The 19,069-nt window shown below is 45.0% G+C and overlaps 1 protein-coding gene across 1 annotated transcript in view; it reads left to right on the forward strand.

The window, feature by feature from the left end:
- The first annotated feature begins 5,494 nt into the window (after positions 1 to 5,494).
- Positions 5,495 to 19,069, forward strand: part of PGR7 (proton gradient regulation 7) — a 69,878-nt gene continuing 56,303 nt past the window's right edge. Inside the window, exon 1 of the mRNA XM_086772555.1 lies at positions 5,495 to 5,991. Coding sequence (XP_086628681.1) covers positions 5,816 to 5,991 — 176 coding nt within the window. The 5' untranslated portion in view covers positions 5,495 to 5,815. The remainder of the gene's footprint in view (positions 5,992 to 19,069) is intronic.

Below are 19,069 nucleotides of genomic sequence, written 5' to 3' on the forward strand. Positions count from 1 at the left end.
TCCAATTGGTTATGGATCCAGTGTCTTCGTATATTCATTTTGATGCAAACACTGTTTCTTTAGATGTTTGGGAAAGTAAAGTGTTAAGTTTCATTAAAAGTGAATTTCAGGATGTATTTCCTGATGAATTGCCTCATGGATTACCTCCTAAACGAGAGGTGGACCATAAAATAGAGCTAGTACCAGGGGCAGAACCTGTTAGTATTCCTCCGTATCGGCTTAGCCAATCTGAGGAGGATGAGGTAGCCAAACAACTAGCTGAATATTTGAGGATGGGTCAAATTAGACCAAGTAAGTCTCCTTGGGGTGCACCAGTTCTCCTGGTTAAGAAAAAGGATCAAGGTACCTGGAGGATGTGTATTGATTATAAACGTCTTAACAAGGTTACAATTAAAAATAGATACCCATTGCCTAGATCAGATGATCTTATTGATAGGTTGCATGGAGCTAAGTATTTTACTAAGCTTGACTTGCGAACAGGTTATCATCAGATCCGTATAGCAAAGGAAGATGTTCCTAAAACTGCTTTTAGGACAAGATATGGCCATTATGAATTTTTAGTGTTACCCTTTGGTCTCACTAATGCACCAGCAACTTTCCAACAGATGATGAATGATATATTCCGAGATCTGTTAGGAAAATGTGTGGTGGTTTTCTTAGATGATATTTTGATATACAGCAAAACTTTGGATGAGCATGAGAGTCATCTTAAAGAGGTTCTAGGAAGGCTCAGGAAGGAAAAGCTGTATTGTAAATTATCTAAGTGTGATTTCTTTCAAAAGGAATTGTTATATTTAGGTCATAAAATCTCTCGAGATGGCTTAAGTATAGACTTGGATCGCATCCAAAAGGTTTTGGAATGGCCAGTTCCGCGTACGGTCAAACAGCTAAGATCTCTCTTAGGTTTTGTGGTATTTCTTCGAAAATCTGTTAAAGATTATTCGAAGTTGACTGTACCTTTTACCAATCTTCTTAAAGGTAAAAATAAAAAGTCCAATTCTCCAATTTGTTGGAATGATAAGCTACAGGAGGCTTTTGAAATTTTGAAAAATAAAGTTCGAGATGCTCCTGTGTTAGCTTTGCCAGATCCTAGCAGACCTTACATTGTTGAGACTGATGCTAGTGATTTTGCGGTAGGCGCAGCTTTGTTCCAGGATGGGAAGCCTGTGGCCTTCGAGAGTAAGAAACTCAATGATGCACAGACTAGGTACCCAGTTCAGGAGAAAGAGTTGTATGCAATCATTTATGCTTTAAAGGCATGGAGACAGTATCTTTACGGGTCTCAGTTTATGGTCTTAACAGATCATCAATCTTTACAGTATATTTGTGATCAACCGAACTTGAAGGGTAGAAAAGCAAGATGGGCTGAGTTGATGCAAGATTTCGATTTTATGATTAAATACAGAAAGGGTAGCTTAAATCGCATTACTGATGCATTGAGTCGAATCGGTGAAGTTAATGAGCTTTGCTTCACTGAGATTACTTCTAACTTGTACGATTCACTCAGGGAAAAATGCAGCACATATATTTTCTTTGGAAAATATTAGAATTTGGCAAAATCAGGGTCCAACTCTGAAGTAGATCAAAACCTGGTGAAAGGAAAAGCCAACCAATTTTTTCTTCGGAATGGTCTTTTATTCCGAAATGATAAGGTTTGCGTGCCGGATGTGTCGGAAATTAAGTTAAGGATCCTATTTGAGTGCCATGATGCACCATCGGCAGGACATCCTGGCATACAGCGTACCTTGGCTTTAGTTAGAAGGACATTTTATTGGCCAAAAATGAAAGATTTTATTCAGGGTTATGTGGTCCAATGTCATCAATGTCAAATAAACAAGGCTGAACGCCTTAAATCTGCTGGGTTATTACATCCTTTGGACATTCCGTCTAGAAAGTGGGAAAGTATTTCCATGGATTTCATCACGGGACTTCCACATACCAGCAGGGGTCACGATGCCATTTGGGTAGTCGTGGATAGATTGACAAAGATGGCTAGGTTTTTACCCACAAAAACAACAGTTAAAGCTTCGGAATTGGCGTACCAATTTGTCGAACAACTGTTTAGACTATATGGTCTACCTTCTGATATTGTGAGCGATCGGGACTCTAAGTTCACAGCTAATTTTTGGCAGGAAGTTTTCAAGAAATTGGAAACAACTTTAAGTATGAGTTCCTCTGATCATCCGCAGTCTGATGGGCAAACAGAGCGGGTGAATCAGGTTCTAGAGGATATGCTTCGTGCATATGTCTCTGGAAAACCATCAAATTGGGAAAAGTATCTTCCACTGATGGAATTTGCCTATAACAGTTCTAAACATACGGCTACAGGTTTTAGTCCGTTTATGCTTATGTATGGATATCAACCCAGAGCACCTATTGATGTTGGTCTTAAGGACATCGAGCTTGATACATCGAGGGATTTCTTGCGTGATATGCAGGAAATGCTGATCGAAGCTCGGGATTCTATCAGGAGTGCTCAGGATAGAGCACGGTTTTATTCTGATAGAGGACGCTCATCTCGGTCTTTTGAACCAGGAGCGTTGGTTTATTTAAAAGTTCCTAAAGACTCTCAAACTTTATCAACGGGAAAATGCTCGAAATTATCTCCTAGATATTGTGGTCCATTTCGAGTTATTCGTCAAATTGGCACGGTTGCGTATGAGTTAAAACTGCCTCCACATGTTAGAGTTCATCCAGTTTTTCATGTCAGTAGATTGAAAGAGAAGCTGGGAGGTGAGGATAACATAGTTACTCCTCAAGAACTCGTTGAAGTCGAAGATTTATCTTATGTTCCACATGAACCTGAAAGGGTACTTGAATTCAGGGAAAGGAAACTTCGTAGTCGACTAATTCCTGAAGTTAAAATTTTGTGGAAAGATAGGGAAATAGAGGATTCGACTTGGGAGTCGGTTGAGAATATTCAGCGCAAATTTCCTTCTTTTCATTGCAAGAGTGCGATGTTTTGAGAGAGGGGAAGTATGTTATGTACACATTATTTGTGCATATACTAGGAGGCTAACCCACATTAGGCTTGTGAGCATGGGAGCATGGGAACAAGCTCTAGTGGAGCATGGGTTAGGACTAACCTTAAGGGTTAAGGTTAGGGTCAGGCATCCAAGGGTCACACATGGGAAATGGAGAGTCAAGAGTCACTTGAGGGCCCTCCTATATAATAGGGGCATGGGGCACACTCAAGGGGGATTCTCTTGTGTAGAGGATTGTATCTACATTCTTGCCATTTCACTATAGAGCTGAGTGCTGCTGTATTGGAGTTATACCTCTTGGTGGTATGGGACACTAAGGTGAAGGTATGTGGTACTCCATTATATTTCATGTGTGCAACCCTTGGGCTCGGGGGTGGTTGGGTGGTAGAGTTTATGCCTGATTTATGCATGTTTATGCATGTTAATTATCTAGAGAGATCTTAGGGTTTTAACATCCTCCTTGTTCATATTAACATGCATTCTAAGGTGCTGCTACCACATATGGAAGTAGGGGGACTCTTTGCTACATTTTAGCTACCCTTGGATGTACTTGAGTATAGGATGGTCTTTTTACATAACCATATGTTCCTGCCTCAAAAGATGCTTCTCTAGCAAAAACCACTCATGGACACTCGTGTGTCATAACATCCAGCCTAGTATGAGTCTGTAAATACATGCAACTATTATTTACCCCCCTTGGGATAAAACAACCCAACGTGCTTGGTGCCTTTTAGGTAATGGAACACCTATTTGAGACAAACTACCAATGCTTTGTGCCGGGGCTATGCATAAATTAGTTCAATACCGAGACCCCATACTGAATGTCAAGTTTGGTGTTACATAAGAAGGTAAGGCATCCAATAGCTTCTTGATACAAGCCAGCATCAAAAGGGTCACCTGCATCTTAAGACTAAGTCGCAAACTAGGTTCCATAGTAGGTGTAGCAATAGGTTTGTAGTCTCCAAGATTGAACCTCTTCACAATAATGTCATTATTATGCTGTCAAAACTCAATGCCCGCATAATAGTGCAACGGACCAAGATTTGACATTTCAAAAGACCTTTGTAAATCAGCTAAAAGCTGATCCACTATTTGTAGCAGTGAGGACAATCTTACCAACTCCTTTTACATGATATGAGGAGCTGTTTGCACATGTAATAGTGTTTCCCTGTGGAGCAGATTCAAGCGATGAGAAGTAATGTGCTTTTACTAGCACCATTGTCAAAATACCAGACATGTACATCTATTAACAGCCATACATACATCTTTATGCGAGGGGTTAAAACTATATTGCACAATGAAAGCCAAATCATCATGTGCATAGTTTGTAGATTCTTTGTTTTCTACATTAGGTTTTTGAGAAGAAGATAGTTCTACTTCCTTTCCTCATCCAAGACTAGTTCTTCCCCAACGTCACCATTTGGTCATGTTAAAGAACCCTCACCCTTTTGCAAGGAATCATAGGATAGTAGCTAAACCACTTATCTTGGATCATGGAAGTCCCATTAGGAGAGGCAAAAGAGGCTAAGAGGAGTGGCATCCCTCTTGTTTGAACCCTTCCTCTACTCTCAATCCTCTACGGTAACCCTTGGCAATGGTTAAGTTAGAGAGCTTGAACCACTCTCTGCCCCACTCTAGCTCAATCACTCCCTCACTCATGCTATCAAGCATGCACACTTAATCACACTACACACAATCACACAAGCATAACTACCACAAGAAAGCAAGAGGGTAAGAGCATAAGAGAAGAAGAAAGCTTTGCATAAAAGAAATGATTGATTCTCCCCGTTTACATTATCAAAAAGTATATATATACAAGGAAGGGGCTTTGCCTAGCCACCCAACTTAAGTGGGCATCCACCTACCTTTACTTGTACATACAAGTCTTATGGTGGGGCTAGGCAATTGTAACATCAATAGGGCCCATGGCCGTACATAATGTGAAATGCTATTAAGTTAGAGGCGGGGATTCCCAATGTACGAAGAGTGTGAACAAATGGAGTTGAGATTTCTTCAAGGTGAACGCTACATTTAATGCCTTGCATCTTGGGGCTTCATGAGAACTTTCTTTTTGCGCACATGCCCAAGGATTGGAGTTTGCATCAACGTTAATATGAGTTGGCACTTCAAAAAAGCAACCATTGTGTCTCTTCCTTGGATGTCATGCTGCTTACCAAGTAGACCACTGTGTTCAATGGGTACATAGAATTTCTATCGCTCGAGTAATTTTTTCATCCTCATTAACTTGGTTGGCCTTGGAGTCATGTGCACATTATGCTTTTTCTAGTAGAGGTTATCGTGCGTCTACTAGAAAATGTAGTGGCATCAAGGATTGATGTATCAGAGGGCGAAGTTCTCTAAGTTTCACAAGTGACTCTTAGACAAAGCAGTGGAAGGATTTGCTCCATGTTTTGAAGAGCTACATTCTTTTGTCCACATGTGCGAAAGAAGCAAATATGGCAACCAATCAAACGAGACAAAGCATGACTATTTGGCTAAGGTGAATCTTTATTAGGATAAAGGTGTATGACCATGGTGGGAAGAGATAGGCCAAGGGGAAGGAAAAATGAATGCTCTGTTGATGCAGCGAGGAGCAGCAGCAGCAGCAACAGGAGGGTCGTTGCCACGCTCCATCTCTTCTTCCTCGTCCTCATCATCTGCTGCAACGAAGTCGTGTGTGCTTTATCGTGCGAGCTGCCGAAACCCTAACTCTCGCTCCCTAAGGTGGGCTTGCAGAGCAGGGCACCATGGCCATGCTGCTTCTGCTTCTGCTTCTGTTGGAGTGGCTCCAGCCAGACCGTCTCCTGCAGAAGCTGCGCGAACCCTAATCGATGTCTGCAATGAAGGCGTCCTCTGCACTTCTTCTGTCCCGGACGGATGGCCCTTCGGAACTGCAGTCCGTTTCGCCGTGGAGCCAGAGGAGGGCTCCCCTGTTTTCCACCTGCAGCCTTCTGCCCTCCATAGCCAGCACCTGCAGGCTGATTGCCGATGCAGCTTGCATATCCAGGTTACCTTTTTGGCTCTATCCATTGAAACAATATTTTTTTATCTTTTCTATTAAGGCTGAAAGATGTTTAATTCCCACATTTGTATCCGAGTGAGAATTATCAAATCTATGGTAGCCCTTTGTCATGTGTTTTGGATAGATGGTAGCCCCTTGTTATCCTCGTGTGTGTGGTTGTGAAGTATGAAAGATGCAACAAAGAACAATCGATGTTCATCTGCAGTTGCTGTTTCACTCTTTGCTTGTTGGTCTTAATGGCAATTAGAGGCCGTGGCAAGAGGGCTTATTATCACACCAAAGTCATCCTAATTTTGCAAATTTTCTCATCCATGGAGCACTTCGTTTGCTTTCAATCATAGAAATCAACCATCCACCCTCAGCCATGGCTTCGGTATGTGATAATTGGAGGGCTTCTTGTCACATGAGCAGCTGAGGATTGGCATTTAGGATTTTGGACAGGATGCTGGATGGGGAGATTTGACAGGAGGTTCTGTAGGATGAAGATGAGGCTGGCATTGGAAGAGCTTGGCTAGCATGCAGATACATGAATGAGCTCTTGCCCATTACCAGCGCGTCACTTGGGTGGACGAACTCTTGCGCATTACCAGTCCCCATAGCAGCTCAGCAGTATTTGGCCTATATGGTCTCTTTCTAGTCTATGAATAAATTGATCTTAGGTTTCTACTGCTCTCTCCCATTCATTTTAATATTTGAGGGAAAGCAGACAAAGCAACATAGAGTTGCAAACTTTAGTTATGCTAATAAGGTTTATGGTTTATTGTATTGTAGATGACTACCATGAGGTTATAAATTGCACTTTCTTATAAGGTGAATTTGGGCATGTTCTTGGATTCACCTAGGTATATATGTTGTTATCATTAAAAAATTCAGATGTTCTAGCTGTAGCGTAACTGTAAACTCGCAAAGGCCACTCACTCCCTCATAGCCACTGGGTCTCTTTCTAGATGTGATACACTTTTGCCTATGTGCTAGGGCTCCCCCCCACACACACAATCATGTGTGCACGTGCGCATGGAGAGAGAAAGAAAGAAAGTTATATTAATGTCTACGGAAGACCCCAAGGGCCTATGAGACTAAAAGTAATACAATGCTACCATGGATATACTAAGCCATGAACAACTGAAAGAAAAAGTAAAATGAAAACATCTGACAGTACGTGTGATCAACAGATGATCCTATGTAGAGTGAGATATGTCGTGATGCTAATGACGATACCCGCCTTGGCCTGAACCGATCTGATGGTGGAGTGAATGTCAGGCCTTTGTGATGGGAGTGTCATGTTGACGAAGAACCTCACGAATTTGTCTCTGTGTGGTGGAGGGACTTGATACTCAGGGTTGGGGACATCTGGCTCGTAGAATGGATCGAGCTCTCTTGCTTAGAACTCCTCTGGGGCGTGAAGTTGGAGCGTGAGTACAGGTGGTGTGCTCTAATGTTGTTGAGGAACTATTGTGGGCAGTGGATTCCGATGTGAATGTGTGTACCTCAAAGAAATCTGTGATGGCTCTCTGTGAGGTGCCCTGTTGGAGCCGGGGTTGTCTCTCAACATGTTGTCTCAACACTACATTCCTCTGTCGTCTGAGGTCCATGAAGTACATGCCCAAGCACCTCTGATCCTCAAATTGTATCACCTGTGTGAGTGGTCCGAATCCCTATCGGAAGAGGCGGTGGAATCTCACCCGTATCTCGTAGTAAGTTGGGCAACTGAACATTTAATGGGCCTCATTCTCTACTGCTCCTGAGGTGCATACTGTGCATTTCCTCTCCTCATGTGGGATATTCTCAGCTCTGCCAATCATTTTGAGGCGGTGGGAGGATAGCCTGAGCTGGCCGATCGTGATACCCATAGCATGTGACATGTGTATCTGTATGTATTCCGGGATCTCAAAGAATCCATCCTCGGAGAGTCTCAAGAAGTGATCTTTGTAGAACTCACACTTCTTACCTATTTCTGACGGAGACACCCATGTTTGGTGTATGTGTGGCGAGAGAGAGAGAGAGAGAGAGAGAGAGAGAGAGAGAGAGAGACAAAGATATATTAACGTCTACGAGAGGCCAAAGTCGGCCTATGAGACAAAAAATAATACAACTGTGTTTCTTATGGTCATCGGAAGAAAAGAAAGAAAAGAAAAAGTGGGCATGTGTTTGGATACCAATGTGAATCATCATGGATCGGTGGAGCCCATATACAAACAATATAAGGGGGGGTGGGGATGTGGATGGAGTGCTAAGGCAAGATGCATCTCTATATGCTGAAGGGGTAGTACAAGCATGCTATGCAGATCTATGTCTAACTCCATCCAGTGCCATAAGAGGGATATAAGATATCATACATCGCCGATGCTGAGGCTGTGAATGGCGTGAACATGTACCCGAGTCTGAATGAAAGCGAGCTAGCCTCTCCTGTGTCTCCATCTGGTGTCTCATTCGGATAGCTGCTATCTCTCGGTGACGGAGTCGGGGTGCTCTATGTCCAGTCTGTCTAGGTCTCCTCCTGGCTCTCAATTCCTGTGCTCTCTGTGCGGTCACCCCACGTGGTACATCAGCTGCTGGCACTGGCATAGCTCTCTGGAAGAAATCTGTGAGCCGGGACTGTCTCCCACCCCTAGTGGGAGCGGGTGTCTTGAGGAGTCTCTCTCGAGAACTATGAAGATCTAGTAGTAGTCTGCCAATCTGTCGTTGGTCTGAGGCCTCCATCAACTGATGTAGTGAAGAGTGCTCCTCAAACAATCCTGCATATCTATCTCTGACCCCCTGGTGGGCTCTACATCTACATACAAAGTGATCCTCAGTCTCCACCTCCTCGTGGCACAATCTGCAGATCCGCTCAGCTCTGAGAACCCGTGCCGCTCTCCCAGCCTCTATCTCTAGCTGATGTGATGAGACTCGTAGCTGTCCAATAGCAACGCGAGAGCTGTGTGGCATGTATACAACCATGTACCGCGGTCGATGTATAAACCCATCCCCTGAGATGCTCATAAAGTGGTCTCTGTAATACAGCATCTTCGGTGGTAGTGGGCTCTCTGGTGCTGTCCATGTCTCCTGTATGTAGTGCTGCCATATGTCCTGTCTCATCACTCTGTTCCTCTCATTGAGAGAGAGGTAACCCCGTGGAGCAGACTGATCATACTGAAAAGGTGACAACCGCTCAATATCTATCCCATGATGTGAGAACCACTGTAGCATCTGTGCATACCAAGATCCAGTGTGTCCAGCCTCGGCCAGCTGTCTGGATGCCTCAAAAGCTCGGCGGGATAATCTCTCCGTGGGCATCTCTCTCATCCTGTATATAAAGGAGATCGTCTGGAACAATGCCTCCACTGCCATAGGTGGTGTAGCAAACTCAGCTCGAACAATGTCGTGTGGGACGGATGGTTTGCTGCGTATCATCCTCGAGAGCATCAAGATCTGTGGTCTCTCCAGCTGTACCCATGTGGAGGCTGCAAGCCCTGGTGCCCAAACCGCTGCTGCATACATCAAGTCTGGTGTCACTAATGTATCAAAGAGCCACCCCTTCGTGCGAGGTTCCTGAAAATGTGCCTGATGACACTGACGCTCAAGGCCAGCAAGAGCTGCATACCCCGGACTGCCTGAGCCATGGAGAAGCGTCCAGCTGAGCTAGCAAATGTGATGCCAAGGTAAACATAGGAGCTCACCACCTCGACCCGCCCTCCTGCTAATGTGAGAGTAGTGTGGCTCCTGACTGCGGGTGAGGTGTGGAAGATCATAACCTTGGTTTTCCCAAGGTTCACTGTGAGACCCTGCTGTACGCAGAAGTCATCAAGAGCCACAAGGTGTCTTTGAAGCCCAACCTGTGTGTCGGATACCAAGACGATGTCATCAGCATAAAGTATAACATGGACAGTAATACCTGATAGCTCAACCCCAGAGCCTCCTCCCTGTGTGATGTAATCGACCACCTCATCAATATAGAGCCCAAAGAGCGTGGGGGAGAGCGGGCACCCCTGCTTCACACCAGTGGTGCTGGCAACTGTGTCGGACAAGCCTCCTGGGCATCGGACTCTCCCAAAGACCTGCTCATATAGCTTGTATATGCCCCACATCATGTCTGAAGGTATGCCTAGTGTCTGTAGTCGCCGAAAGAGGCGCTCTCTGGGCACAGTATCAAATGCCTTGCGGAAATCCACAAAGCAACAATAGAGCCGTTGCCTCCGTGCCTTGGCCTGTCGCCTGATCAATCAGGCACCTCAATGTAAAAATGTGGTCGATGGGGCATGCTCCCAGATGTAGGTGGCTGTCCTGTCTGTATGTGGTATGGGAAACTCCTCGCGGTTGCTTAGTGTAGTACATGTGAGAGCTGGGAGGTGAGCATAGCCATGGGTGCCGATGGATCTAAGGCAAATAGCTGATCATGAATATGATAGTCGTACACATCGGCTAGGTCCTGAGTGAAGTGGAAAATAGTGCGTGGTGGCTGTATGATGGATGGGTGGGTCTCCAGTAAGCTCCTGAAAGTGAGGGATAGGTATGTATGATCCGCCCCAATGGGGCATGGTGGTACGGTGAAGTGAGACACCATATCTGCTGCCTGCCGGGATCCCATCACATAGTCCACTGTACTACTGCGGCCTCCCACTGGAAAGCAAGTCAACCCACCTGAATCTAGCCACTGAGGCATCCCGTTATAAATAACGAGATGGTGTCGGGCCCCAAGCTCCAGCAAATGTTGCCCATATCCAGTGCTGTCAGCTCCTCCGTCAGCGGAGATCCGAGTGGTCCCTGTATCCTCTGTAGCTAGCGGCTCTAGTCTCAAGGGATCCTCAAAGTCATAGATCTCGCACTGTCTGCTCTGAGTCCGTGCATTGAAGTCCCCCATCAAGAAGACTTCTCCCAGTGTGGAATAGTGTAAGATCTCCTCAGATAAGACAGAGTATGGAGACTCACTAGCCTCTCCTCCACCTGGCTCCTTGGTGCTGCAAACCGCGACCCCTTCGGAGGAAAGTAGCAAAGGGCGATATAAATCCATTTGGTCTCTGAGAGGCGTAAGCTAATCCACATGTATCTCGCCTCCGAGTCTCGTGCTACGACTCAAACATGCTCATGTAACCCATGTCTGAAAAGCACTGCAATACCTCTTGAACCTCGGGAGGTGGCCTGTCTCATCCCCTGTCGGTGAGCTGACTCCCATTGATACGATCGCGTAAGGATGCCACTTTGCCCTTCAAAAGGTTGATTTCCTCCTGCATGGCGAGCTTTTCCTTCTCCCACTCCTCTTGCATGGAAGCTTCTCTTCCTTCCATATTTCCGCTTCGGCCTCCAGCTTCCCCATGCGCGTCAATAAGTCCTTCTTGATGGCGGTGATGGTGCTGTCCAATGTCTTCTTCTGGTCCTTGATAAGATCCCTAAGGATATGATCAAGCTGGCTGATTTTGTCATCTACAGACCCTCCCATTGTAGACGGAGGGAATGTTTGAAAGAAGCAGGTAAATATATGGGAGAGAGAGAGTTTATTAACATCTACGGAAGGCCAAAATGACCCATGAGACCAATACATGAATACATTAGTTAAGACCATGAAGGTTTGATATCAAGTCAAGTCCATATAAAGGAACACTAAATTGAAGAAAAGGCTAAGCTAAAAAGAGACTTCTTAGTTCTCATCTCTCATCTCACTTTAGGAAAGAGAGAGAAGTGTAGTGGAACAAGAAACACAAGCACACTTAAGAATACATAAATTAGGGTCACCGCGAAACGCGTTTCACTTCCCCTGAAACGTGAAACGCGAAACGTTGGTAAAACGTTTCATGCATGGAGTGAAACATTCGTTTCAAGGCGGGCAGTTGTTAAAAAAGAAAGAAATTGCAGGTCTGAAATTTACCAACCAGCCCTTTAGAAGAGTGTGGGGATCATTGTCCAAGTTGTGTGAATCCGGGAAGCAAGCAACCAGCCCTGTAGCAACTCCCAAAGCTCCAACCAGCTCTCCAATATGTTGAATAATGAGTAAAACAGCCCAAAAGGGCCTCTTGAGGGAGGCGTCTTTTTCAGGTGCCACCTCAGGGGCTTGGTGGGTACGCATGCTGGCTGACATGTGTCCCCATAAGGTGTCCAAGTAGGTGTCCAACCCATAGTGCTCCATTTGTCCTGTTTCTATAAGTTTAGGTCCAACCAAATGGGAAATGGCCATAAGCTGTCCGGACTTCATTAATTTTGGTCCAACCAAAAATGTGAATGCATTATAAGTTGTCCGGCCACTTATTAATGAGTGTGGACCTGCAAACCAATAAACCTTAGTAGTAAATGAAGTAATCTGTAAATTGAGTGTGGACGCACTTGCCACCTGCAAAACCCATAAGCCCACAGTTTTAGGCCCAAACAAGAGTGCACACACGTGTCCACAAGGTGCCTGGGCGTCCCCGGTCCCTCGGACTTCACAAGCCAAAATAACAAGCATTGTCCAGGCAGCAAGACAATGTCACACAAAGTAAAATAAAGTTATGGTATGCATCATTTATGCATTGTGCACATGTAAACTTGGAGAACCACCTATCATCATTCTTGTACTTGAAAATATTCCGCCTGCCATCATAACACACCATGTGTGCATGGCCGGAATCCACACTGGCACCGCCCGAAAGTCCACAAATGTCCTGCCATGTCCTTGGACTCATATGCATCCACTCATATGATCCATACACATGCCCAGGTATAATACATACATGCATCCGCATGTCCCTAGAATATAGGGGTTTATGACATCCCCCGGCTTCTAATCAGTTGACCCCCGGCTTCTAATCAGTTGACCGCAACTGAAAAGCCTCCAGATAGGCCTTCAAAAGATCTGGGTAATCCTCGAAGTAGGCCTCATCCATCCATTTTGCATCCAAAGCTGAATAATTCTTGAACTTCACAAGGTACCTACGAACAAGTTTGCTTCGCGCAAGCTTTCGTTCCTTGTGAAAAACAATCTGTTCAGGTTGACGAATCTCTTCCGGCTCATCCACCTTGGGTGGGTCTTCCAAAACCGGCTCAAACGGTGTCGGTCCCACATAAGGCCTCAATAGGCTCACATGAAAAGCATTATGCATGTTCCAATGATCTGGGAGTACAAGCCGAAATGCAACATCATTGATGTTCTCCAAGATCTGAAAAGGTCCATAGTACCTGTTGGAAAGCTTAGGGTACTTTCCCTCTTTCCCTGGCCTCTTCCGAAGGCGTGCCTTTTCAAATTTCAGCAAGACCCAATCAACTTGTTTGAATTGTACATCCCTTCTATGCTTATCAGTTGCCTTTTTATTCTTGGTTTGAGACCTCTCTATGGCTGTCCGTACCTATGCAAATGCAGTATCCAAGTCTCTGACATACTCATCTGCTGCAAAAATCTCATCCTTTCTACGAAGGATGGGTGGTAGTACCACCTTGCCACATATAATCTCAAACGGCGCCTTGCCCGTTGAAGTATGTACCGTATTGTTGTAGGCAAACTCCACCAGTGGTAAATACTTCTCCCAATCCGATTTGTGGTCGGATACATAAGATTTCAGCAAGTCGAGGACGGCTGAATTTGCTATTTCACTTTGCTTATCTGTCTGTGGATGGTAAGCTGATGAGAAGTTCAGCTTTGTATCCATATTGTCAAACAATGCATGCCAAAATAAGCTTGTGGTTCTAGGATCTCTATCCCCCACAATAGATTTAGGCATGCCATGGTGTTTGAATATTTGTGCCAAAAACATCCTAGCCATATGATCTGGCTTTATTGTCTTGCGCGCGGGAATGAAATGTGCCTGCTTGCTGAACCTGTCAATGATGGTCCAAATAGCATCATTTCCCTGTGGCGTCCTTGGCAAATCCATAATGAAATCCATAGCAATGCTTTCCCATGGTTCATTTGGTATAGGCAAAGGCTGAAGCAATCCAGGTGCTTTATGTCGATCAAACTTGACCTTTTGACATACCATACATTCACGTACATATGCTTCAATATCCTTGCGAATATCTGGCCAAAAGAAATACCTCTCCAAAGCTTGTGCTGTGGCCAAAATGCCTCTATGACCTGCATATGGAGGAGCATGGCACTCATCCATAACCTTATGGTGAAGGTTCTTTACCACACACATACGATTTTGCATCATGAGATATCCATCTCTTATGACATAAGATGGGACAGCAATACCCTCTTGCAAATCAGCCCATACATGTGCAAAATCCTCATCCAGATGATAAGTATTACGCATATCCGATAAGTCCTCATGGTATGCAACTGTAATAGCATGAACCTGTGGTCGTCTAGATAAGGCATCTGCCACCACATTCTTTTTCCCTGGAGTGTGTAAAATTTGAAAATGAAACATTGAGAGGAAATTTGCCCATCTCATATGCTTCTCTGAGAGCTTACTTTGAGTCAAAAAGTATCTCAAACTTTGATGATCAGTTTTGACCATAAAATCAGCCCCTAAAAGATAGTGTTTCCAAATAGTAAGGGCATGAATTACATCCAACAACTCCTTCTCATAAACCTGTAAGTGAAGCTCTGCATGTTGCAAGCGTCTGCTCTCATAGGCAATGGCATGTCCTTCTTGGTTCAAAACAGCCCCTATGCAGTCCCCACATGCATCACATTCCACCACAAAAGGTTTGTGCAAATCCGGAATAATGAGTACCGGTCCCGAGATGATTGCAATCTTCAACTTTTGAAAGGCATCTCTCTCTTCTTGTGTCCATTTAAAGATTGCTTTCTTCTTCGTTAACTCATGTAACGAGCGGCAATGAAAGCAAAATGCTTGACGAACCTCCTGTAGTAAGCACATAAACCAAGGAAGCTCCTCACTTCATGGACTGATTTCAGCTCTGGCCATTCTTGCATGGCTTGTATCTTTGCGGGATCCATGCGCACACCATCCTTTGATACAATGTGACCAAGATAGTGAATCTTTGGGAGGAAGAATTCACTCTTTTTTGCATTTATGTAGAGCTGATTTTCCTTAAGCTCTTTAAACACAATAGCCAAGTGCTCACGATGTTGGGCTTCATTCTTTGAGAATACAATAATGTCATCAAAGAATATACCCGTGAACTTTCTATGCTTTCTGAAGACCCTGTCCATCATCCTGTTGAAGGTAGCGGGTGCATTTGTAAGGCCAAAAGGCACCACCAAAAACTCATAAAGACCAAAGGCTGTCCTTAATGCAGTCTTGTGTACATCTTGAGGTGCCACTCTCACTTGATGATGCCCACTCTTGAGGTCTATTCGGCTGAAACATGCCGAACCTTCAAGCTTGTCCAAGATGTTGTAACGCGCGGAAGCTCTGGGTAGTCTTCTTTCAGCCCTAAACACTCTTGGAGACCTCCTGATGCAAAAACGCACCATGATGCAAAAACGCAGGTAGAGAGAGAGTAGAGAGAGAGAGTGAGAAGTGCTGGAATTTCAGTATATACTATGTACAAAAAGGTACAAATCTGTACAGCACTTGGCTGCCCTCTTGAAAAGGTGATAAACCCTAATTCTGGCCCCCTATGGGACCCTCCTACTGACTCACACCCCTAGTGGGTGGAATGATTAAAACATAGAGCAAGGATGCCCTTTTATAGGCTTTGGAGCATGTAGTAAACTGGCCGACTGCTGGTCGGCCAGTTCTTGCTTCATAAAATCCAATAAATGCAATTAAATGCAGCCGACTGGTTCCCTTGGATGCGCCTGCTGCCAGCACCCTCTGTCTTGCAGCCGACAGCCTTCTGGTGTTGCTGATGTCATCCTCCATCCAGCCGACAGCCCTTCTGATCCATGCTTTGCTCCAAGCCCTGCTCCATGTCCATCTTCTATGGGTTCTTAGTCTTTATCTGCTTGCCTCTTCTGGATCTAGCCCTAGAAATGTCCATGGCATCTGTGATGCACATGACATCCCCCTCTGCTAAACTTGATGACGGGAATCCAACCTGCTCTTGGATGACTGTCATCATCCCAATCCTGTTCCGAAGTCCCTCAGTCATCATCCATCCCTGGCAAACCTTTTTCTCTGAAAATCCGGTCTGTTCTCCAAACCACTCTGTCTCTGATGAAGATCTATGCATCTGGTCTTCCTCTAGTCCACAATCCATTCCTGCCCTGGCTCTGAACACCGTCTTGGTCTTCGTTCCTGGAACTGAGTCTGGCACTCTCACATCACCCTTGGAGGATCAACCTCCCTTGGGACCGTTCCCTTAGAACCCATCTGGCTCACGGAACTGCCATCCCCATCTGGCACTGTGGAACACCACCAACAAACCTCCTGGGAGTTCTTCCCGATCTGTGTTCCCGTCTTGGGCTTCGAATCCGTGTACTTTCCTGTACCTTGGACCTGTACACCATCATCTGGGACTGAATCAGTGTTTAGCCTTGCTGAGCCTGATGCTCTGATACCAATGTAACGCGCGGAAGCTCTGGGTAGTCTTCTTTCAGCCCTAAACACTCTTGGAGACCTCCTGATGCAAAAACGCACCATGATGCAAAAACGCAGGTAGAGAGAGAGTAGAGAGAGAGAGTGAGAAGTGCTGGAATTTCAGTATATACTATGTACAAAAAGGTACAAATCTGTACAGCACTTGGCTGCCCTCTTGAAAAGGTGATAAACCCTAATTCTGGCCCCCTATGGGACCCTCCTACTGACTCACACCCCTAGTGGGTGGAATGATTAAAACATAGAGCAAGGATGCCCTTTTATAGGCTTTGGAGCATGTAGTAAACTGGCCGACTGCTGGTCGGCCAGTTCTTGCTTCATAAAATCCAATAAATGCAATTAAATGCAGCCGACTGGTTCCCTTGGATGCGCCTGCTGCCAGCACCCTCTGTCTTGCAGCCGACAGCCTTCTGGTGTTGCTGATGTCATCCTCCATCCAGCCGACAGCCCTTCTGATCCATGCTTTGCTCCAAGCCCTGCTCCATGTCCATCTTCTATGGGTTCTTAGTCTTTATCTGCTTGCCTCTTCTGGATCTAGCCCTAGAAATGTCCATGGCATCTGTGATGCACATGACAGATGTCATCAATGCGCGGAATCGGAAACCGATTCTTGATGGTTATCTTATTGAGGGCACGGTAATCAACACACATCCTGTAAGTACCATCCTTCTTTTGAGCAAGAAGTACCGGCGAGCAATATGGCGAGGAACTAGGCCGAATCTAACCCTTTTTCAAAAGTTCATTCACCTGTGCCATAATCTCTTCTTGTTGACTAGCACTCACCTTGTATGGTGGCCTATTAGGTGGAGAGCTACCGGGAATTAGATCTATGCAATGATCTTCTGGCCTCTCGGGTGGCAACCTTGCTGGCAAAGCATTCGCAAAACAATCTTTGAACTCATTCAAAAAGTTAAGCTTGTCTTGATCTAATGTACTAACATCAACACTAGAATGTTCAATGGTATCACGTACAAAAACCAAGTAAGAACAAGTTGATTTCTTTATTGCCTTATTAATTTGTACATGGCTTACAAGAGGTATGGTACTTCCAGTAGTACCAGCATCTATAGAGTGCTCACGGCCTCTATGTACAAAGCTGATTTTCTTCTCTTTGTAAGCCTTAATAGGCTCTAAACGGTGATGTCAGGGCATCCCCAACAAAACATCACAACCTGTAAGAGGAGCCACTAAAAAGCTCTCATGGTCGAGGTAGTCCTGTATATGTACACGGAGCTTACCAATGACCGGAGTTACATCAACCTGTTTGCCCTCAAAGGCGGCATCTGCATTCATTTGCATTTCCATGTCTTCCACATTGAGACCTATGGCAGCAGCCATCTGTACGGATATAAAGTTATCTGTGGAAGCATCATCAAAAAGAAACAAAGCGGGCTGATCCTTCAATTTGCCCCAAGCCTTGCATATGACTCTACTCTTGGGCTCACGCCCTGTATTACCCTGCACATCGGGTACAACATTCACAAGAGGCTTTTCCACATTAGGCTCAGCATTCTTAGGATTCTGTGGGCATTTAGGATATATATGATCTTTACTGCCATACTTAAAGCATTTTCCAGCTTTCCTGTACTCTTCCAATTGCTGTTTTGAGAGCCCAAAATTGTGGCGTTTACCCCCCGGCTTCTTTTCGGAGTCATTCTTTGCATCTCGGCCATCTTTGGGAGCATTCTTAGGTGGCTGTCCACCCTTTTTCTGGTCATAACCAGCCCTGAATTTGCTCTTGTTTTGACCTGCAAATGGCTTATTTGTGGGTGCTTGCATGTGCAAGTTCTCCGCAATCATGGCTGAGTGTATAAGCTCTTGTATGGTCTTATTTGGGTACACTCCCAAGCTTTGTTGGATGATGTGATGGAGCCCCGATTCAAACTTTCTCTTCTTCTTGTCCTCTCCAATCTTCATGAAGGGGGTAACCTTGAGAAGGACTTTCCAAAACTTTGCTATGTATGAAGCAACGGACTCTCCCTCATCTTGGGACAGCCAATCCCACTCCTTGCGTACATCCTTTGCAAAGTTTGGTGGTAAGAATTGATCATAAAACTGAATTTTGAAAGAAGACCAAGTTGGGGCAGCACTTCCATCAAGTATTTTTGCAAGCCACCAATCACTTGCCGTATCCTTGAGATGCATTCCCACATGCGTGAGCATAGACTTTTCTGAAAAGTCTTCATTGCAAAAAGCTATCTCAAACTGTCTAATGAAAGCAAGTGCTTTGGTAGAGTCCATCCGTCCCTGAAAGTTTTCAAACTTTACATCCTTGTCACCGGACTTGAACTCTCGAGGGTTCTTCCTTCTATGTGCATCCCTATGTACATCCTGTTCATCTCCATGGTGATGATGCCGCGATGAAGATTCACGATCCCTCTTCGTTCTCTCTTGAGTCACACTCTCCGAATGAGTGGAAAGCTCAACACGAGAACGGATATGTCTTCTTGGAGCAAAGCGGGAATGAGTAGAGGATCCCTCATCCTTACTCTTCTCTTGACCTGCATCAAGCCTAGCACCAGGGACTCTTGTCCTTTCAGCATTTGGCACTTGCTGTGCTCTTCCTGCTTGTTGTGCATCATGTGCACCATCACGAGCAGCCATGAGGGGTGGCTTCTTGAAAGCCAATCTACCATCTGCTTCGGTGTATACATCACCCTTAACCT

Source organism: Cibotium barometz, chromosome 3 (assembly GCF_041138505.1).
Source record: "Cibotium barometz isolate CiBa-2024 chromosome 3, ASM4113850v1, whole genome shotgun sequence".
NCBI classification, from domain to species: domain Eukaryota; kingdom Viridiplantae; phylum Streptophyta; class Polypodiopsida; order Cyatheales; family Cibotiaceae; genus Cibotium; species Cibotium barometz.